Source organism: Abramis brama (assembly GCF_963993115.1).
Source record: "Abramis brama genome assembly, chromosome: 2".
Classification (NCBI taxonomy): domain Eukaryota; kingdom Metazoa; phylum Chordata; class Actinopteri; order Cypriniformes; family Leuciscidae; genus Abramis; species Abramis brama.
In genome coordinates this window covers 55,045,019-55,066,625 of record NC_139964.1, presented here as the reverse complement: position 1 = coordinate 55,066,625, position 21,607 = coordinate 55,045,019, and the positions used below count along the sequence as shown (strand labels likewise).

The 21,607-nt window shown below is 40.1% G+C and overlaps 1 protein-coding gene across 3 annotated transcripts in view; it reads right to left on the bottom strand.

Moving 5' to 3' along the window:
- Positions 1 to 296: 296 nt before the first annotated feature.
- The window catches only part of acsl1a (acyl-CoA synthetase long chain family member 1a), a 33,121-nt gene continuing 11,810 nt past the window's right edge, over positions 297 to 21,607 (bottom strand). For 2 of the 3 annotated variants that reach the window (XM_084097360.1, XM_084097361.1), the window contains exons 6-21: positions 21,297 to 21,396; positions 19,699 to 19,874; positions 19,564 to 19,596; positions 19,384 to 19,435; positions 18,904 to 18,977; positions 18,508 to 18,585; positions 12,524 to 12,658; positions 12,285 to 12,419; positions 7,221 to 7,316; positions 7,055 to 7,127; positions 6,867 to 6,955; positions 5,202 to 5,318; positions 3,875 to 4,018; positions 3,693 to 3,794; positions 3,302 to 3,373; positions 297 to 1,289 (exon numbers count right to left, since the gene is read on the bottom strand). In XM_084097360.1, coding sequence (XP_083953486.1) covers positions 1,149 to 1,289; positions 3,302 to 3,373; positions 3,693 to 3,794; positions 3,875 to 4,018; positions 5,202 to 5,318; positions 6,867 to 6,955; positions 7,055 to 7,127; positions 7,221 to 7,316; positions 12,285 to 12,419; positions 12,524 to 12,658; positions 18,508 to 18,585; positions 18,904 to 18,977; positions 19,384 to 19,435; positions 19,564 to 19,596; positions 19,699 to 19,874; positions 21,297 to 21,396 — 1,617 coding nt within the window. In that variant the 3' untranslated portion in view covers positions 297 to 1,148. Of the gene's footprint in view, positions 1,290 to 3,301; positions 3,374 to 3,692; positions 3,795 to 3,874; positions 4,019 to 5,201; positions 5,319 to 6,866; positions 6,956 to 7,054; positions 7,128 to 7,220; positions 7,317 to 12,284; positions 12,420 to 12,523; positions 12,659 to 18,341; positions 18,420 to 18,507; positions 18,586 to 18,903; positions 18,978 to 19,383; positions 19,436 to 19,563; positions 19,597 to 19,698; positions 19,875 to 21,296; positions 21,397 to 21,607 lie in introns of all 3 variants that reach the window. The other variant, XM_084097362.1, reaches the window with a different exon arrangement.

The window sequence follows — 21,607 nt, the reverse complement described above, 5'->3', positions numbered from 1 at the left end:
CATATATGCCCCATATCTTTTTTTTATATAAAATAGCACCAATGAAAGAAATATTGAGAACTTTCCACTGTCTGTGAACCAGAAATGTAGTTATGCTTTAGTAATTATATTACTACAAACACCTGCAAATAGATGCTATAATATAATATACTGATGTTTGATGAATAATTCCCAATGAGGAAATGTATTACCAATATTATATTGTGCAACACTCACATTTTCTAAATATAGACACTGAGGTATGTATCAAAAATAATTAATAGGAACTAGGTTAAAGAAAACAAACCCAAACACTATTAAAGTCAATGCCATCAATTTATTTCTGTCTCGCACCCACATGCTACAAATAAACTTTTGCACAATTTACATGAACCAGAATACATTAAAAGATGTACAAAAACATAAATAGATAACCTATATACAAGCTTTAATCTCCATGAGAGAGGCACATCTGAGATGGACCGAGATTTCAAAGGGCTGAATCTGAGCATCAACCACAACCAGTTTAGGATGTCGTTATACTGTCAATTTCAGTGGAAATCATTTATTCAGATATGGAAATATGAGTCTGTGTCAACACATGGTTTATCATAACAGAAGCACTGTTACACAATAAGGATCCTACATTTAAATAATAAGCATTATGACTTAAATACCCATTTACATAAGTTTATTGGAAATCACTATATTTTAAATAGGTTTTGTTGAAAATATCTACGCATGGTTTACAAATCAGAAACCTGTCAGCACGTTTTTGGCATACAAGTATCAGCCTGTCATTTTGTTTTATATTTTTTGCATGTGTTCTGGATTATTAGACTCAAGGCATTCACTGGCCTAAGGCATTGGGGTGGTTCACTTCCAGTTTGCTTGAATTGTCATCACGGATGAACAGCAGAGCTCATGAAATGTCCGGTATGTGCTTCGCTGGAGGGGCAGTACTTCACCTCTTTTGAGAGACGACGCTGGCACCTCCAAGTGGTAGAAATGACAAAAGTACTTCAATTAGGCTTAAGTGAGTCCAAGAGTATCAACATCTGCAGTGGTCCTGATGCAATCACGACAGAACTGGAGCACCTCCTTTATAATCATCAACACATCGCAAGTATGCGTGTTTTGGGGTGTTCTAGTTCAGTCACTCTCAGTGTTCACATTTTGATTTTGGCATAGAGCTGGTCAGTCTGCTCCCTGAAGCGGCTTCTCAGCTCGGTTCTCTTCGCTTTCAGTGTGGGTGTGAGGAGTCCATTCTGAACAGAGAACATCTCCATGTGCAGTGCAATGTCTCTCACCTACAAACACACACATTATATAAAAGAATACACAGTCATTCTTTTACAGGGGTTGTCAACCTTTTCTGAACCCTCCATCTAAACTCTCAACCAACTAGTATACAATTGCTTACATTTCACAGTAATATAAATATAACGAGTCACTTAAATAATATTATTATAATTAATAGTTATGAATAATAATTAAAATAAGAATTCTGTAAAGATAATGTTAACAATATATAATAGTATAGCTAATATATATTAAAAAATATTAATAATGTATTAATACTTCTACTAATAAAACAATATGCATCTAAAATATCCCCAATATGGTAACACTTTATAATAACTGCACGCTATTAATCATTAGTTAAGCATTAGTAAACAGTTCATTCATAATTTATAAAGCATTAATAGACATTAATAAGCAGTTTATAAATACAGCTATAAATGCTTTATTCTTGATTTAGAAGCATATCTATAATGTTTAATATTTGTATTTTCATACTTTATTAATGATCAATTTATCATTTCTAAATGAAGTATAGCATTATTTACAAGTTGTCAAGTTATTTAGGAGTTGTCAGTGATTCATAAGATCACTTAAGTGTAAGTAAACGTAGTAGATTCAGGTAGTTATAAAGCATTTAGTAGTGGTCAGTTAACTATTTTTGTGAGCTCATCTAAAGTGAGGACTAGTTATGCCTTGTAAAGCATTTATAATGAAGATTTAAAGGCTCATTGATCTATACAGAAAAAGGAAACAAACACAACACAGAGATACAGAACATAGAAATATTTAACTGAGCCTTTAAATCTCCTTTGTAAATGCTTTACAAGGCATAACTAGTCCTCACTTTAGATAAGCTCACAAAAATAGTTAACTGACCACTACTAAATGCTTTATAACTACCTGAATTAACCGAGTTACAGTAGAAATACATGTTAATAAACCATTTAGTAACACACTATTACTATTACTATATGTCTGAATAAAAAGATGTATGAATGTACATTTAAATAGTTTATTAATCATTTACTCACACTTTTTAAGTGATCTTATGAACCACTGACAACTCCTAAATAACTGCTTTGTAAATAATGCCATACTTCATTTAGAAATAAATTGATCATTAATAAAGTATGAAAATACAATTATTAAACAGAGAGTTTAACATTATTTTTAAGATTATTACTTCATTTTATTCTGCCGGAAAATAAAATGAAGCTGGTTTAAAAATCAGGTCAACACTAGTTTTGCATAATGTAATAATGTTTGTTAATGTTATTTATAAAAATAAAATTTATTTTTATGCAGTATAAAAGCAACAAAATCAATAACATTAAAGTTTTTATTACAAGTATTATTTAATAACAAATTAAATAATAATTATCAGATAAATTCTCCATATCTAGAAATACATTTTGAAATAGGCTATGTAGAATATTTGTATTTGTTTTAGTTAACGGACCACAGGGGTTCCACAGACCCTGGTTGAAAACCCTTGCGCAAGTACTTTTGTATTTTGATATCTGGATCATTATTTATTCACAAAAAAAAAATATTAAGCTTAAAGGTGGGGTATGTGATTCTCTTTTTTGTCAATTTTTTCAAAATCACTTGAAATCCTATTCCTAACCCACTTACAGCCACTGAGTTAGAAGCACTGAATTGAAAATTAAGCAATTTAATCATCTGTGGAATGGGCAGGACTCGAAAAACTCCAGCCAATCATTTCCAAGAGCACCTAGAATCATTGGACAGTAAGTTCGTCAATCAAACGGTCGTACCATACCCCTCTCCCCCCACCCCCCTCGCGTGCGTGACCGCGAGAGACAGAGAGAGAGTAATGGGTGGAGTCATGGCCAGCGTTGGAGGAAAGAAGGTAGGACCATTTGAGTTGTGTATTTTCAAAATCTGCCGGCCGTTTTGCAAATCCCATACCCTACCTTTAAAAACTGATAAATTGTGTAAAAATGTGATAAGTGGCAGAGTTGAAGTTATATGGAATTGTGTTTGTTAGATTCACCTGTTCAAAAGACTTCAGTCCGGCTTCTTTCCCTAGCCGAATGATGTCCTCTAGAATGGCATTTTTCAGTTCCTGTTTAAACACAATACCAGGCGTCAGTTCTTCAGGGTTGGCACAGGCCATTCAAACATTACAGCCCATTCAAAATTCAGCTAATTCATTACAATGACATAAAATAGTGTGATAAAACGTACAGGTAATACAAAAACTAATCATCTGTGTACATGATTTGTGAATTCCATACATCTCTGGATGGTGAAAACGACATCTCCCATCGTCCTACTCTCCTTCATAGAGTCATCAAGCTTCGCCTTTGTTATTGTTTTGAAAATGGCGGCGAAAACTTACATATTGTGCCTTTAAATGTATTTTTTCTATACAAGTGGTTTACCTTGGATTTGCACATTTCAGTGTAGGAGCCCTCAATGCCTCTTTTCTTTGCCCATCCTGGCAGAAAGTCTGGATCAGGAACCACAATACCCACTAAACATGCCTGCAAAGAGTACCAGAATGGGTTTACTCTCATTTATAGCATATACTGTACTCTGATTCACTGCTGTGTGTGTTTCTCACCTGTAGACTGTCTCCATGTACAAAGACCTGGGCCACAGGGTCACTACGCATGTAGATGTTTTCAATCTTCTCTGGAGCGATGTATTCACCTTGAGCCAGCTTAAAGATGTGTTTCTTCCTGTCTATAATCTTCAGAGTTCCATTCTAAAACAATAAATACTCAGCTTCACTAATTAAGTAAGGAAGAAATAATGATGGACCATAAATGCATGTCACAAAGTGGAGGCTTCTGTTGTCTTGAAAGGCAAGTATTAACTTCAAAATATTAAAAACTTTGCAACAATACGGGAAGATTGTGCATAAGTGATATGCTTTAATTCTTTAAATTTTTTATTAATGCAACCTGGTCAAGTTGTTGCAAGTGTGAAGTCACTTAACTCCTGTCAAGAACTAGTTAATGCAATAAGGCAGTGTTCAGAGCAATCTTTCCCAGCAGTCATTTGCGTTCATAACTCATTAATATACACTACCGTTAAAAAAGTTAGGGGTGAGTGAGATTTTTCTTTTTTTTTAAAGATTTTTTTGAAGAGTTCCCACAAAAATAAATAAATATTAAGCAGCAGAACTGTTTTCAACATTGGTAATAATAAGAAATGTTTCTTGAGCATCAAATCAGCAATATTAGAATGATTTCTGAAGGATCACATGACACTGAAGTCATGAAATTCAGATTCACTATCACGGAAATAAATTACATTTTGAAATCAATATTTAAATTCCTGTAAATAGAAATTCCTGTAAATATAAACAGTTATTTTAAATTGTAATCATATTTTCACAACATTACTGTTTTTACTATATTTTTGGACAAATAAAATGTAACCCGGGTGATCTTAAGAGACTAATTTCTTACAAATCCCAAACTTTTGAATGTAGTGTAAATGCAGATGACATATTTTTTATTAACAAAGTGGTCTTAGGGTAAAATAAATACTAAATATCAGGTAACAATTTATTTCAATGGTCCACTTTAGACATTGTACTAACTTTAAGTAATTTTGCAACTACAAGTCAAGTAAATAAAGATTTAGCAGATATTAAGCAGACAATCTACTAATACTCTAATTGAGTAGTAGTTGCAAAGTTACTTTTAGTTAGTAGAATGTCTAAAGTGGACTATTGGAATAATGTGTCACCAACTATGGTGAGTCAGTAACTGGGTTGATGTCAGTTCCATTTAAAATGAATCGGATTCACTGAAACAAGGGTAAAATTCACAGAAATCAGGGTGTTGATAAAATTAGAACTGAACTGGGAGACTAAAATAAGATCTGTCGGCTGAGAGTAAATAAGGAGCAGAAGTGCTGAGAGAGAATGTAGAATTCACCGGTAGCCATTTGCCGATGTCACCGGTGTGCAGCCAGCCGTCTTTATCTACGGCTTCTAAAGTTCGCTCTGGGTCCTTCAGGTAACCTTGAAACACATTTGGTCCTTTCACACACACCTGTGGAGGACACACACACACACTCACACATAGCCAGTAAACTGTGCGGTATTGTGCCACTCAAAATTTTATAAATAAAAAAAGTAGGTTTAAATGATAATTTTTGCTTTGCTTTTGTCATGACAAAAGTAAAAAAAATATTGGGAGTTAGCCATTCCATCTGTTAATATTTCATTCATAAATGAGGGAGGAGTCTAAGGGGCTGTTTACACAACACCATTTTCAACTAAAAACGAAAAAGTATTTTTGCGTTTTGGCCGTTCGTTTACACGACAACAGACAAACTTTTGAAAACGGGTTTCAAAGTGCAAGTTTTTGAAAACGGTATCCGTGTAAAGGACAACAACGCAAATCTCTGAAGACGATGACGTCATGCACATGTGCATTACGTGTTCAGTCTATAGTGTTTCATCGCCATCTAATGGCCTGGCAGCAGAATACAGCGTTTTTAGTCGTTTTCGTGGATCCGTGTGAATGGGGATCGTTTTGACAATGGTGTCGCCTGTACGAGGAAAACTCAAAGGAAAAACTTCTCTGATTTAAAGGGATACTCCACCGTCTTTTCATATTAAACTATGTTTTTCCCTTAACTAAGACGAGTTGATACATACCTCTCTCGTCTCAGTGCGTGCACTCAATCGCTCTGGCGCGCGGCGAAACTTTGTTCACTCAGTTCATTCAATATGGGCCAAGCAGAGAAGCTACCAAACACCTCCACGTTTTCCCTATTTAAATACAGTTACTCGCGTAGTGTAACTCGACCTAGGACGGTGACACAAAACAAAACGTTGCGCTTCTCTAAGCGTGTAAAATGGATAACTATATTGTATGGCGGAATACCATAGCAAGTGCTTATGAGCACTTCGACTTGGCGGAGTAATATCTTCACTCGTGAAAAATCCTCTCACCGGCCCCCGCTCCCTCTGGTGAAGATATTACTCCGCCAAGACGAAGTGCTTACAAGCGCTTGCTATGGTATTCCGCCATACAATATAGTTATCCATTTTACACGCTTAGAAAAGCGCAACGTTTTGTTTTGTGTCACCGTCCTAGGTCGAGTTACACTACGCGAGTAACTGTGTTTAAATAGGGAACACGTGGAGGTGTTTGGTAGCTTCTCTGCTTGGCCCGTATTGAATGAACTGAGTGAACAAAGTTTCGCCGCGCGCCAGAGCGATTGAGTGCACGCACTGAGACGAGAGAGGTATGTATCAACTCGTCTTAGTTAAGGGAATAACATAGTTTAATATGAAAAGACGGTGGAGTATCCCTTTAAGCATATCGTTGTTGTGTAAACGTGCCCTAAATTATTTGATTTATTAATCATTTCATTATTAACATTATGCCACAAAAGCTGTCAACAAAGCTTAATTGAAACCACTTTATATTAAGTGTATTTAACTATATAATAACATTTAAATACATTTTTTATACAATGCACATTTTATGCATTTTACATGAAAGACACCTAAAATAAAGTGGGACCACTTAACTTGTAAGAAACCAAGAACATTCCTTTAAAATTCAACATTTTAACTGGTGACCTACCTCTCCCTGTCCATTGGCAGCAAAATAATTCATTTCAGCCAAATCCACTAACTTAACGAAATTACAGGGCAGCGGCGCTCCCACATGACCTGAGTGCAAGAGATAAAGAGAGTTTGTGTTACAGTACAGGCTGTGTATTCATTAAAACAGGTATATCTGTGTGTTAGTGTGAGATTTGCATGTGTTACCTGCTGTCCAGTCTCCAGGAAGTGACATTGTGCAGCCTGCGGTACACTCTGTCTGCCCATAACCCTCATAAAACTAACACATAAGCAACACACAAAAACAGTGACTTTAAATGAGATGTGGGAACTGATAGCATGAGAACAGAAGTCTGTGTGTGTGTGTGTGTACCTGGCAGCCCAGCGCTGCTCGCAGGAAGGTGAGGACGGTGGGAGAGACGGGAGCAGCTCCTGTGATCATTAGCCTCACGCGCCCACCCAGACTGTCCTGTAGGCAGAGTCACAGGAGTCAGTTTGATTGTGTTTACCCACTAGCAGAAAATAGTTCTGTTTTTGGAGGGCTAAATAGTGTTGTTCATACTTAGTTTAGTTACAAAAGAGATTTTAGAGTCATCATAATCACTAATCAAATCATAATCACTTTTTTTAATCTAAGTGACAGATTTTTGGGCAAGTTCAGCTGATATGTGGTGTATTAAGAGTACACGATTGACATAATAGATTTATATCAAGCGTAGCGTCAGTTCTGGCATCTGACTCTCAGCTGATCCACGTCTACCTATAGGAATACGACGTCTATCATTGTATACATATATAAGCTCCTTCAGTATTATCAGCAGCTATCGCGTTTCTCAGGAGCTGATTACCCTCCTCCATCCCCAGCTCCTCCTCTCATCAGTCAGGATTTGGCATTCTGATTCCCCTTGAATCAGAATAAATTCTCGAATTATGTTGTACTTTAAAATCTTGAATTAATGACATCTGCAATACATTCATGTTGGTTCTGTTCTGTTTCCCCTAAGGGGGGTTATTGCTGCTCTCCCTGCTCTTATCCATGCTAGGCTGCATGGATGCGCAGGGAGTTCTTGCCCAGAACAGAACCATACCGCCAATCCAAACTGTATGCTAACTGTCAATCGTATTCGACGATAGTGGTCCTGACAGAAATGGGCCATTCTACAGAATTGGTGCAAACTGCTGTCCAACAACCAAAAAACACATTTAAAAAGCATTTAAGTATTCAAATTGTAGATGTTTACTAAGATCCTTCTATTAACTATTGAATCCCACAATAATATTTAAAATATAAATAAGTTTAATAAATATAAAATCATCATTTATTGTGTACTTTCAATTGGGAGGTGGCTGTCCCGAACCCTAACCCCTAAATTTCAATTGTGAAAACTTGTGAAAATTATATTGAAATGTTTTTTTGTTTTTTTTTGTTTTTTCATTGGTGTTTTAAAAAATATATTTTTGATTTATTTTAAAAAGTAAAGTTTAAAAAAAAAACATTTATTTTATATTTTATTTTTAAATCATGAAACTTTATGTAAAAAATGTCACTACCAAAACAGTGTGTGTTTTAGTCCATTGGCTGAGACTGATTTTAACCACACCCCTACATTTTTGACCAGGAAATATTCCCGAATGCCTCTCTCTCATTATACATAGGTATCATCATTTTGAGGGAAATGTGTTCAAAAGTCTGAAAATCTGTGTGTAACTTTAAGGGACGTCACTACCTTTTTTTCTGCAATTAACCCTCTGGGGTCTAAGGTGTTTTTGGGGTCCTTGAGATGTTCTGACATGCCCTGACATTTTTGCTTTTTTCAGTTGCTTATAAACATATTAATGGCAAAAAAAAATTACACACTATTTAGCACAAACAGGACTACCATGAAATGTGAGCAACAAGAATGTACATGTCTGCATTTTTGAGAGAATAATGTTTATGCGTGGTTATTGAAAAAACTAAAAACTAAAGTTTCTGAAATAAGGCCATAAAACACATTCTAAATATGTGCCAATAAGACTTTTGTCTAATGGATGTCATTGCCTAGTGTTTTTTCTTCAAAATAAAGTGAAAATCACCCTGCCTTATCATTCACATAACACAATACATTGATTTGAATTTTGCAAAGCACTTTCTGTTTGGAAAGGCCATATGCGGAGTGGGCGTCAACGATCATACATATGTAGTGGTTCACACCTTAGGAGACAATGGGGCCTGCATACTTAATTAGCCATTCATTCAGGTGAGTCACTGAGCCACAAGAATGCAAGAGCAACAGTTGGAAGCATCTCAATTCTTTTTTATTTTTCCTCATATTGTGCTTGCAATTTGGCCTATAATATCCAAGGAAAACATGTCTAGTAATTGTGCAGTTAATTCTCATACTGTATTTTCAGTTTTGGAATATTTATGCTCTCCCCAAATTTGTCAATAATAAAACACAATAAAAGTTATTTAAAGAAAAGGCTTATATTTACCTTTTAATAGTTTGTTTACATCTACCTTGTAAATATATTTTTTATTAAAAAGGTTACAATTACAACAACAATTCAAGTGTAATCTTTCTTTGTAAAAACTAAAGTATACATTTTATCATACATATTTCAAAGTTAAGGATTTGATTGATTATTTGATAACTTTATTTTTGACAAAACATATTATATTTAACATAAGCAAATATTGGCAAACAAAAGCTTATTTGAGGTGGCAGATATTTTACAGTAAAAATGTATAATCTATCCAAAACTAATCAACGAAATGTTGTCTTTCATATGTCTGTAACATAGGTCTTTCATTTTTATTATAAGAAATATAAATGTTAATTTGCAGTTTAAATCCAGGAAATTTGTTAATGAAAAAATTATTAAAAGTAAGATACAATTGATACAAAACGAAATTCGTTTTAAAGAAAGGATTTGTACTTTCTGTTTTGAGGTCTCTGTGAAAGTTTGAAAGTCTTTTAGTGCTTTTTTTAGAGCGCTCGCGTCCATAATGGAGAACTGTCACGTTGTTTTTTCCTCATACATGCGAACACGAAAAATAAAAGACAAAAGACTTTAAGCAAAACATTTTTTTGGGGTGTTATTCCATAAAATGTAGTTTTTAAAGGCTCAAAAGTATCTTAAATTGTCACTACCGAAACAGGCATGACCGAAACATGTCATCATTGATTTGGTAGTGACAAAAGGGAACACATAATCATTTATTTGGGGCTTATCTTATAATGATGCAAATCATTAGTATCTTAGTATGTTTTAGTAGTGTTTTAGTATGCAAGTTAAAATTCTGTAATGTGATGTGGTCGCTACCAAAACATTACTGTCACTACAGAAAATGTGCCGTCACAACCGAAACATGGATGTTTTGTCTAAAATAAAGTATACTGAATTATCAACTAAGATGTTATTATAGTGTTTGGTTCAATGTATATTCATACTAATGAATCCTTAACTTTGAAATCAGTATGATTAACTCAATGCCTTTTACAAAAAAAGATTGGGTTAAAAATACAACAAATCATATAAATTACACTTGAAATATTGTTAACATTGTAATTGTTATTGATTTACCTGTAAAAACTTTTTTTTTAAAATAGCAAAAAATATATTTACAAGGTAGATGTAAACAAAATATTAATAGGTCAATATAAGCCTTCTTATTAAATTATTTTTTATCGTGTTTCGGTAGTGACAAATTTGGGGAGAGGAAAAATATTCCAAAACTTTCTGAAGATACAATATGATATTTAAGTGCACAATTACTAGAAATGTGTACCTTGGATATAATACAATTTGCATACATACAAAATTTGTGGAAAAAGACTATTTTTTTTCAAGACGTTTCCAACTCTGACTTTGATCCAATTTTGTAGAATGGCCCATATAGTAGAATTAATTGTAGATGCGACATAAGCATGTGAAGAATTCTATTATATAAATCTATTTATACCATGGGCTGTTTAAATACTCGATTCTGATTGGCTGGAAGGTGTGTAGTAAAACCGTTTAATGCACAGGTAGTTCCAGTCAGTTTGATTACAGTTCGAAATTAATCCGCTACATTGGTAACCATAGTAACACAGATACACTTGCAAGCAGAGTGAGAGACGCATATGAAAACGTTTATTTAGGTAGGCTAAATGGATGATTTTTGCATATCGTTTAATTTGTATGGTGAATATGGCAACTCTGAGAAATGGGCCCAGGCACAAGATGAAATAGAAGACTTGGAGAAGACGTTGAATGACAAAAAGCGGCACAAAGAATTAACAATAAATAAATGACATGATTAGTTCAAATAAAGATTGCCTTGTCACTGTCAGTGTTGCCTGTCATTCATAAATAATTGTAATAAATCCATTAAAGAATCATTAAGTCAGCTATATGCTTAAGCAAAGAGGGGACGTTAGCTGCTAACGTTAGACTTTAAAGAAGAGACGCACACAGGTAACTCGCACACGCATCTTTCTCTCTCTCTCTCTCTCTCTCTCTCTCTCTCTCTCTCTCTCTCTCTCTCTGTTCCTTCTCCTTCAGTTCTCTGTCTCTCTCTTTTGATAATGAATTTAAATAAATGTGAATTCATTCAAATAAAAGCAATCCGATGGCTCTACTTTATTTAAAGCGGACGGAGTGCAAGAACTGACGAGCCTTAACTTAAGAAATAACCGTCATTTTTACACGTCTGTTAAAAAATTACACTGTAAACATCAGTTACAGCTTTAACTTATTTTTAACTTGGCAAATAACCAAGGTATAAGCGGGATAATCCACGGCTAGCCATGCATTAAAGAATTTGAATGCACTTCATAGAAGCAACCACCCTTCGCTTCGCATCGGGTGGTTCTTCGCCTCTACGTCGTGCATTAAAATCCTTTAATGCATGGCTAGCCGTGGATTATCCCTTACTTATAACAAGGCTGAATACTGGTGTACTGTGTTGTTGAAAAACAAACTAAAACTTGTATTTGAATGTAAGAGTGACTCTGTTTCGCACTCCAGAATCACTCGGAGCAAGGTTTCTTTCACCAGCACCAGAGGGAAGCAGAAGCAGTTTCTATGAAAGCCTGAAAAACGATCGATCGATCAATCAATCAATCAATCAATCAATCAATCAATCAATCAATCAATCAATCAATCAATCAATCAATCAATAAAAAGGCAATTGCGACTTTAAATCTCCCAATTGTGAATTGGTTTCTTACTATATATATATATATATTTTGTTTTATATCCTTTTATATCCAACGTCCTTGGATTGAATGGGCCTTTAGATGTGACATGATTTCCCTTGCTTTTTTTTCCTTTATAAATGTTGGACAGTTGGATGCCGAGTGTTTTTGAATTTGTGAGTTGCCAGGAAACAGTCTTTATAGGTTCTCTATGATTTCATCTGATTGTTCTGTCCCTGGTCTCTCTTTCTTTCTCCTTTTCATCTGGTTACCTGCACTTTGCTGAAGATCAGTTTATCCCACATGCTGTCCGTCCTCACAACTCCACTTCTTAGCTCCGCCTCTTTTCTGCTGGTGGCAAAATCCAGCAGCCATCTCTTAAGAGGAGTGTTCGCCTGTCCGAAGATCTTAACGCAAACAAAGATGAATGTGTAATGAGTAAAGATTTTTAGGTATATTTAAAGACAGACTTCAACGTTAACAGTTTTTGTGTGTATAACTAAACAGTTACCTTATCAAACATGCGGTTGAGTAGTCTGGGCACTACAGGAAATACAGTGGGCTTAAGAGTCTTCAAATCATCCATCAGCAGACGGATGTCACCCTGAAAATATCCAATCCTGCCCCCGTGGACCAGAAGCACACCCTATACACACACAACAACGTCTCGGTTACGTATGTAACCCTCGTTCCCTGAGTAGGGAACGGAGATGTTACGTCGGATGACGACGAATGGGGTTTCGCTTAGAAAGCCTATCATCTTCGAGTATATAAAACGAGCCAATGGCAATGAAATGCCATGGGTCTGCGGAATTTGCATAGCGTATCTCCGCCCCATCCTGGAGGTATATAAGGAAGTACGCCAGCAACGTGCAGATATGTTTCTTCGCTGAGGAGCCGAGACTGAACTCAGGCGTTCCAGCGGTACAGCGGAAGTGGCAGGGAGACAAGGGTTACATACGTAACCGAGACGTTCCCTTTCGTAGTCACTCCGAGTTACATCGGATGACGACGAATGGGGTTCCCAGTGTAATCACGCCACCTCTCGACTGTCTTCCAGTGCCCTGCGTAAGTCTGAGCTCCCTGTCGTGAGACTGGCACGGACGAAGGACTCCTACTTAACACAGGAATACCAAGGTACACTGGGAAGCATATCTCAGTGGAAATATGCAATCATGCCCAACCCGAAGGGGGGGACTTAGAATACACATATGACCCCGAAGGGCTACATATGGAGAATCACTGGGGTGTCCAGCCGCAGGTGGAATATTTCAACCCCAGGGGTGGCAAGGTGGCTTGCCGAGGGAAAGACACATGCTCAGAGAAGCTTACAGTGGAAATACACATGTGGGGGTCGCCCAGAGGGGGAACCATGCACATGGAGGCACCTGGCCAAGCGCAAAAGCTGCCAGTGGCATAACTCTGGCGTTGACGTCGTCAGTGCTGGAGGAGACTCAGGGCTTATTAGGCTCACCTGAGAAGAATATCGCACGTATCCCGTCCGTGGAGAGGAATGGCGAGCAAGCAAAGACACCTGAGCAGAATCTCTTACCGGGATTCTCTTAATCTCTTGAAGCGAGTACATGAGAAGAAACTGGCTCTACTCTGAGATTGTAAAATCTCGCGAACGTGTTAGGTGTCGCCCAGCCTGCAGCTCTGCAGATGTCTGTTAGCGAGGCGCCATGCAGGAAGGAAAGCACGACACTGATGGGGCATTTCGTGGGTTCTAGATGTTTAGAAGAACACCAGTCGACGAAGAGGTTCCACTTCAATGCATAGGCATGTCTCGTGGACGATGCTCTAGCGGAAGTGATGGTAGCCACCACCGCTGGTGGTAGGGTACTCAAACCTACCTCGTCCCGTCCAGGAGCCACACGTGGAGGTTCCAAAGATCGGGACGAGGGTGCCATAAGGTGCCCCGTCCCTGAGAAAGCAGGTCCTTCCTCAGAGGAATTGGCCAGGGAGGTGCTGTCGCGAGGAGTACTAGTTCTGGGAACCAGGTGCGGTTGGGCCAATACGGGGCAACCAAAATCACCTGCTCCTCGTCCTCCCTGATCTTGCGCAAAGTCTGCGCAAGAAGGCTCACTGGGGGAAACGCATACTTGCGGAGGCCCCGCGGCCAGCTGTGCGCCAATGCATCCGAGCGTGCCCTCGGTCAGGGAATAAAACAGGTCGCAATGGGACGAGTCGTGGGAGGCAAACAGATCTACCTGTGCGTCCCCGAACTGATCCCAAATCAGCTGAACCGTCTGGGGATGGAGTCTCCATTCTCCAGCGAGAGGCCGAAGCCGAGACAGCTCGTCGGCCGCCTGGTTCAGGTCTCCCGGGATATAAATGGCTCGAAGCGACCTCAGATACTTCTGACTCCATATGAGGAGGTGGCAGGCGAGTTGCGATATACGGCGGGAGCGTAGACCACCTTGACGGTTGATGTACGCTACTGTCGCGGTATTGTCTGATCGGACTAGTACGTGTTGACCCTTGAGCAACGCACGGAAGCGGTGCAGGGCAAGGCGTACAGCCAGCAACTCGAGGCAATTGACATGCCAGAGGTGCTGGGGTCCTGTCCAGGAGCCCGCGGCAGCATGTCCATTGCACATGGCGCCCCAACCCGTGGTGGAGGCATCTGTCGATACAACAACATGCCTGGAAACTCGTTCTAAGGGAACTCCGGCCCGTAGAAAATTGAGGTTCGACCACGGGGAGAAGGTCTGACGGCAGGTCGGAGTCACTGGGACTCGGACCGTGCCGTGTTGCCATGCCCACCTCGGGACTCGATCGCGAAGCCAAAGCTGAAGCGGTCTCATATGAAGCAATCCGAGCGGCGTTACTGCGGCTGCGGATGCCATATGCCCCAGGAGCCTCTGAAAAAGTTTCAGTGGAACCGCACTCTTGCCCTCGAATTGACGAAGGCAAGTCAGCAGTGACTGCACGCGCTCGCTCGTAAGCTGCGCGCACATGGCGACCGAGTCGATCTCCATACCGAGAAAAGAGATCCTCTGCACAGGGCAGAGTTTGCTCTTCTCCCAGTTGACCCGAAGGCCCAGACGAGCTAGGTGCCGGAGTACTAGGTCCCTGTGTTCGCAAACCTGGTCTCGAGAGTGAGCTAGGATCAGCCAGTCGTCGAGATAGTTCAGGATGCGAACCCCGTGTTCTCGTAGGGGAACAAGGGCTGCCTCGACGACCTTCGTGAAGACGCGAGGAGACAGGGCTAGCCCGAAAGGGAGAACCGCGTACTGGTATGCCTGCCCCTCGAAAGCAAACCGAAGAAACGGTCTGTGTCGAGGAAGGATGGAGACATGGAAGTAGGCGCCCTTCAGGTCGATCGCTGCAAACCAATCCTGTGGCCGTACGCATTCGAAAAGGCGTTTGGCCGTGAGCATCCTGAACGGCAGCCTGTGAAGGGAGCGGTTCAGGACGCGCAGGTCCAGGATAGGTCGTAATCCACCGGATTTCTTCGGTACAATGAAGTAAGGGCTGTAGAAGCCGGACCTCATTTCGGCTGGAGGGACAGTCTCGATCGCACCCTTCGCCAGTAGGGCGGCGACCTCCGCTCTCATGACAGGGGCATTGCCACCGACCATAGTGAAGCGGACTCCCCTGAAGCAGGGAGGAGACCGCGCAAACTGAATCGCGTAGCCGAGCCTGATGGTCATCGTGACCCAGCGGGACAGACCGGGAAGCTCTAACCAGGTTCCCAGAAACTGAACCAGCGGGGTCATACGGACCACAGACGTACCCTCGGTGGTGCAGCGAGGCGGAATGACCGGCCCAGGCGTGGGTGGCATAGCGGCCCAGTGCGGGGGCACGGTCATTAGCCGCGTCCTGCCAGAGGAGGCCAGGGGAGGACCAGCGTCCCACGGGGGCGTGCTCTGGCAGGGGTCTGGCGACAGAGGGGGACGAGAGTGGCAAGGCTCGTGAGCGGCGCGCACTGTCATCCGAGAACTCTGTGTGCTCAGAGATGGGAGAGTGAGTTCTTTCTTTGACCACAGGGTGCTGCTCGTCGTGGGACGAGCAGCGGGAATGGGACAACCAAGGATTCTCCCCCGGCCCTCCACCGGGGGAAGGAGCGGCCCTGCTACCGTCTCCTGAAAAGAACTCAGTGCCATCTCTGAGCAGCCCGTCTCAGGAGCGCCGCTTGGCCTGGCGTTTAGGCCAAGCGGCGTTTTTGCTGGGTCAGTCCTCCCCTCGTGCATGTCACGCAACAACTGGGCCTGGTAGACCTGCAGTGTCGCCATGGCATGCAGTGAGGAGGCTGCCTGCCCTGCAGCTCTATAGGCCTTCGCCACAAGGGTGGAGGACAACCTACAGGCCTTGGAGGGGTGCTTTGGGTCGCCACGGGAGGAAGCACTCTGAGGACACAGTTGCATCGCAACAGAGCGTTCGACCTGGGGAACCCCAGTGTACCCTTTAGCAGCCGCCTGATCGAGAGGAGGAAAGGCGGAGGAGGTCGCCGAGCGATCACGGGAAGACAATGGTGCCTTCCAGGACCTCGTGACCTCCTCATGCACATCCGGGAAGAAAGGTATTGGGTTGGGCGGCGACGAGGGTCAGCGGCCGCTCCCAAAAACCAATCATCCAGCCGCGAGCGCACTGGACCAGGTGGCGGGGACCACTCAAGACCAATGGCCGCGGCTGCCCGGGAAAGCATGGCCGTCAGCTCGGGATCAGACTCGGGCAATGCTGGGACACCCGAGGGTGGCAGCACAGCCGAATCGTCACTTCCCAAGGACTCCTGCCCACCTTGTGATGCAGCGATTGACATACGGTCTTCCTCTGGAGCGCCAAATGAGACCTGCGGCAAGTCAGTGGACTGTACTGCAGGCTCATTTGAAACACTCGCGGGTTGCACAGCGCTAGAGGACGGTGTGGAGCGTGGAATAGTCGGCGCTTTGTTCCACACCGTAACCCTCAGGTCACCCTGGCCGCCAGCCGAAGTACCAGCTCTCGTGGAGCTCGTAGATCGGGGTGCGGGTGAGGGGACTCTACCACGAAGGTCATTGAGTCTTGACCGCAACCGTGCGATGGGCATGTTCCCGCAATGGGAACATGACTCATCCACAAACGCTGCCTTAGCGTGCTCGACACCCAGACACACAAGACAGCGATTGTGCCCATCAGAGTCAGACACATATAGACCGCAACCAGAAATACACGGGCGAGGCATCTTTAAAAAGACGTGCCGCGTGCAATGCTCTTTTGTGAAAGGAGATTTCTCCACAAATGCTGAAGCGACCAGGGAGATGAACACACACACTCTGGCAAATCACTGCACAGATAAGCAGGGAATGTGCACTCGCTGGAACTCGCTGTCACACCAACACTTGGAGAGAGGCTCGTCTCGAAAAGAGTGAAGAGATAACTCAGAATTTGGCTGTGGAGTGAAGAATCAACTTGGCTCCGAAGCGAAAACATATCTGCATGTTGCTGGCGTACTTCCTTATATACCCCCAGGATGGGGCGGAGATACGCTATTCAAATTCCGCAGACCCATGGCATTTCATTGCCATTTGCTCGTTTTATTTACTCGAAGATGATAGGCTTTCTAAGCGAAACCCCATTCGTCGTCATCCGACGTAATTCGGAGTGACTACGAAAGGGAAACACAGTTATTCAACAAAAATATAATGTAGATTCATTTTTATATGCAGTATATACATAAATATATATTTACAGCAGTGGCCAAAAGTGATGTCCAGAGGAGTTATTTGTTTTTAACGACACTACAAGTTCGTTTAAACCATCAAAATATTAAGAAAATATTTTATATTTTTTACATTTTAAATATGAGGGAATAGCAAAATACTAAACTTGGTTAAGGTATTTATCTGACAATTTTTTTTGGCAAAAAGGAACACTACAGCTAAGGGTTTTATTTTACTATGCAAAAAAATGCATATAAAATTAAAAAGCTCACAGGAAAAAAACATACATTGACTACAACATAATCAGTTATTAATGTTTTGTTGGTTCTCTCTTGCTTTTGCATGTGTTCATTGTTTGTTTGTTTTTTTGTTAGTTTTTTATGACAGCCTGGCCAGAAATTATGGCTACACTATTTGGCATGTTTCATTGCATCTCTCACTAACAAAAGAATTTACTCCAAGCAAAACACAACACATTTTTAATAATACTTTATTTGGATAAAGGGTGAAGATGTCAATTTTCCTAGGCCGGAAATTACTTTTGGCAACTACAATATGTAAAATATGTGTCAATGGTAGAGTAAATAAATCATAGTGTCATATATTTAACCAAAACATCCCTAACTTATTAATTTAATGTATTAAAACATTTGTTTAATGACTGTGTGCATGCATAATACATACCTCAACCACTCTCTCAAACATGTGTGCTAGTGGTAGGTAAGAAATGTGAATGTCTGTCTGGTTAAGCATGCAATGAACCTGTAAAACACACACACACACACACACACACACACACACACACACACACACACACACACACACACGTGCAGTGTGAAATCCAGCATACCTCAACTACTCTTTCAAACATATGCGCTAGTGGTAAGAAGGAGATGAGGACATCTTGAGGACCAAGTTTCAGCAACCCCTAACCACACACACATACACATACACATACACATACAAACACATCAACATACAGATCATGAGGGAGGTAGAAACAGGAAACAGACAATTAAATGAGGAAATGAGGCACAAGAAAAGGTGAACATAACAGAAACAGAAAGAAAACATTTCACTTAACAGTTAACTGACAAACAAAATAAAGGAAACAGGCTCCTAAAAATCTCATAGATCTGATCTGACATTTAAATCTCATTTGTTGGCATTTTTTTATCTTTTTCTCAAAGATAGACTTCAGTACAATGAATTTTAAAGGATAAAGAAGCAAATAAATCTATCTTACCTGTGTAACTTTAATGAAAGCAGAACAATTGGAAACAACGTTTCCATGTGTAAGCATTGCTCCCTTTGGATTTCCTGTCGGCAAAGAAATCAGTTACATTTATTCTCCAGGTTGGAGTCCTGGACAAGCAGATTGGCCTCTGCTGATCCTGCGGCCAATGAGATTGCTTGCTCTGGTTTAGTGGTTGCTGTATGCTAGTCCTGCAGCGCTATCACAGTTCCTCTGAAACCCTCCACCTCCACCTGTCTAGATCTGCTATGGGATTTATGCATGTCTACTTATGCAGCAGCAGCAGGATATCGTACATGCTCACAGCAGCGTGTCTGTGCATCTATTAGCAGTAGCAAGTCCATACTTGCTCTGCAACAGCAGCAGCGTAGCAGATCTAGTCCGCCAAGACCAAATACATTAACATTGCCTCATTCAATAACATGCTAAATCTACACAGAGTTGTTATGATTGGATTATATAAATGCATACCTGTAGTTCCACTTGTGAAGCAAATCAGTGCCAGGTCCTCTGGTTTAGGAGGCTTGAAATAAAAAATCATTCAATTATGAAGTAAAAAAAATCAATAATAAAGCAATCAAATAAAACTATTCATTATTCACATATAATGTTGCAAGTCTGTAAATCAATACAGTGCTCAGTTTTACTCACAATGGGAGTCTTGTGGTTGACTTTGCCAATAGCCTGCCAAAAGAAAGACTTCATTTAGTGCAGTACAAATAGATTAAATGGGATTAATGGGATCACTGTTTAGCAAGTGTGTTTAAGTGTGTGTGTGTATCAAACCTCAAGCTCCTTGAGGCTCAAAACTTCAATGCCGTTCTGTTGTGCTTGTGCAGTCAGCTCACTGTCAAAGTTCTCCATGATCACTATGGTTGTGACGCTGTGCTTCCGGCCAGACACACAGTCCAAGATAAGACGAGCCTTCTCCGCAAGATCACAGATCACAGTGGAGATGGAGGCTACAACAAAAGCTCCGTTACCCACAACAAATTTCCACAATTTCGACAACACATCACAATGTCAACACGATTTCCCATCTTCATTCAAATCTTCAAATGAAATTAAAAATAGTTCTGTTAATTAATTAAATATTAAAGGCACAGTATGTAAGTTTTGCCGCTAGAGGTTGCTTTCAAAACATTAACAAAGGCGTAGCTTGATGACGCCGTGAATGAGCGTGGAATCATGGGAGTTGGCGTCTTCACCTCCACAGCCGATGGAAAGCAATCCGACGGGACTCAGGCAGAAATCATGTTCATGGGTTAGCTAATGTATTAAAGTTTTATTAATGTTACTGTGGTATGAAGCAGGGAAGGGCTGAGAGCCCAGGACATTTTACGTTGCTGTTTTTGCTTATATCGGCCGCTGCCGCTCTCTTCAATTTGTTGTTTATGCATATTTTATGATTAAAGTTACGATTAAAGTTGTTTAACGCCCACCTCCTTCATCCCTGAATTTGAACTTTGTAACAGTTATGTTTGATCACTTAAATTCACATTATTTTATTTAATTCTGATGAAATAGCCGCAAATGCTGAATTACAGGTTACTTTATCTGACTTGCTTGGTGGCTGGTATGAGACACTTCTTGCACACCGCAGTAAGCTAGATCGATATTAGTAGCTGGATGACTTGTGTTCCTAAATGGCATGCAATTTATTTTAAAATGTATTGTATAAAATGCTGTATTACTGTTACTACAAATAAAGCTCTTTCTGATTATGCTGTGTTAGCCACTTGACAAAATTGTTGTCTCTGAGGCATGGTACAAACATGTTACTTGCGGTAAATCAAGAAATCAATAGATTCAAACAATAAGACTAACCATGGTGAGCTATATAACAATGATTAATTTTCTTAAGAATCGTTAAAAGTATTCAAACAGTTGCTCACCAAAAAGCATAACAAATTAAAGCGTGTTTCTTGGTTTTAAATGGTATTTCCATGTTTTCTACAGAAATTAAGTGTAGCGCGGATATGATGTCATTGACATGCTACGCAATGACACGGCCGTTACACAGGTTAAAATAGCTGATTTTTCTGGATTTAAACATTGTTGGAAACATTTGGGATAAAGTAAGTACACAAGTCAACAAATATATATTGTTTTAGTGGTTTTTGGATATTTTAATCCAAAAATCTTACATATCGTGCCTTTAAGTAATTCAATTAAAAAAATTTAAATGTAATTTTAATAAATAGGTTCTAGTTAATCGTGTTTTAGTTACTTTTTCAGTGAACAAAATGCTTTTTCGTAATAGGAATAGGACATTTTTAGTCTGAATAAAAAGTATTTATTTGCAGAAATAAAACTAAATAGAAGGGGAAGATATCATAAAACTTCTGCACAGAATTATAAAGAAATGCTGTGCGCTTGCTCACCTTTGTCAATGATGTAGCTGATGGCCTCTGTACCCAGTGTGTCATACAGTGGCACTGCCACCAGTGAATATGTGTAACATGCCAGCTCTGAAATCGTCCACTAATGTACAAGCAATTTAATCAGTTGTGGAATACACATAGTTGTGCAAAAATAATAGCATCTTAAACAGAATAAATATAGAATAAAACAGGATTAGGAAGTGCTGCCAAACCTGCTGTACAATAAGCGAAGCAATTAATTAGGGCTGTCAATCAACGTTCAATTAATGTGAATACATGACATTTTAATTAAATCGTATATATTAATATTT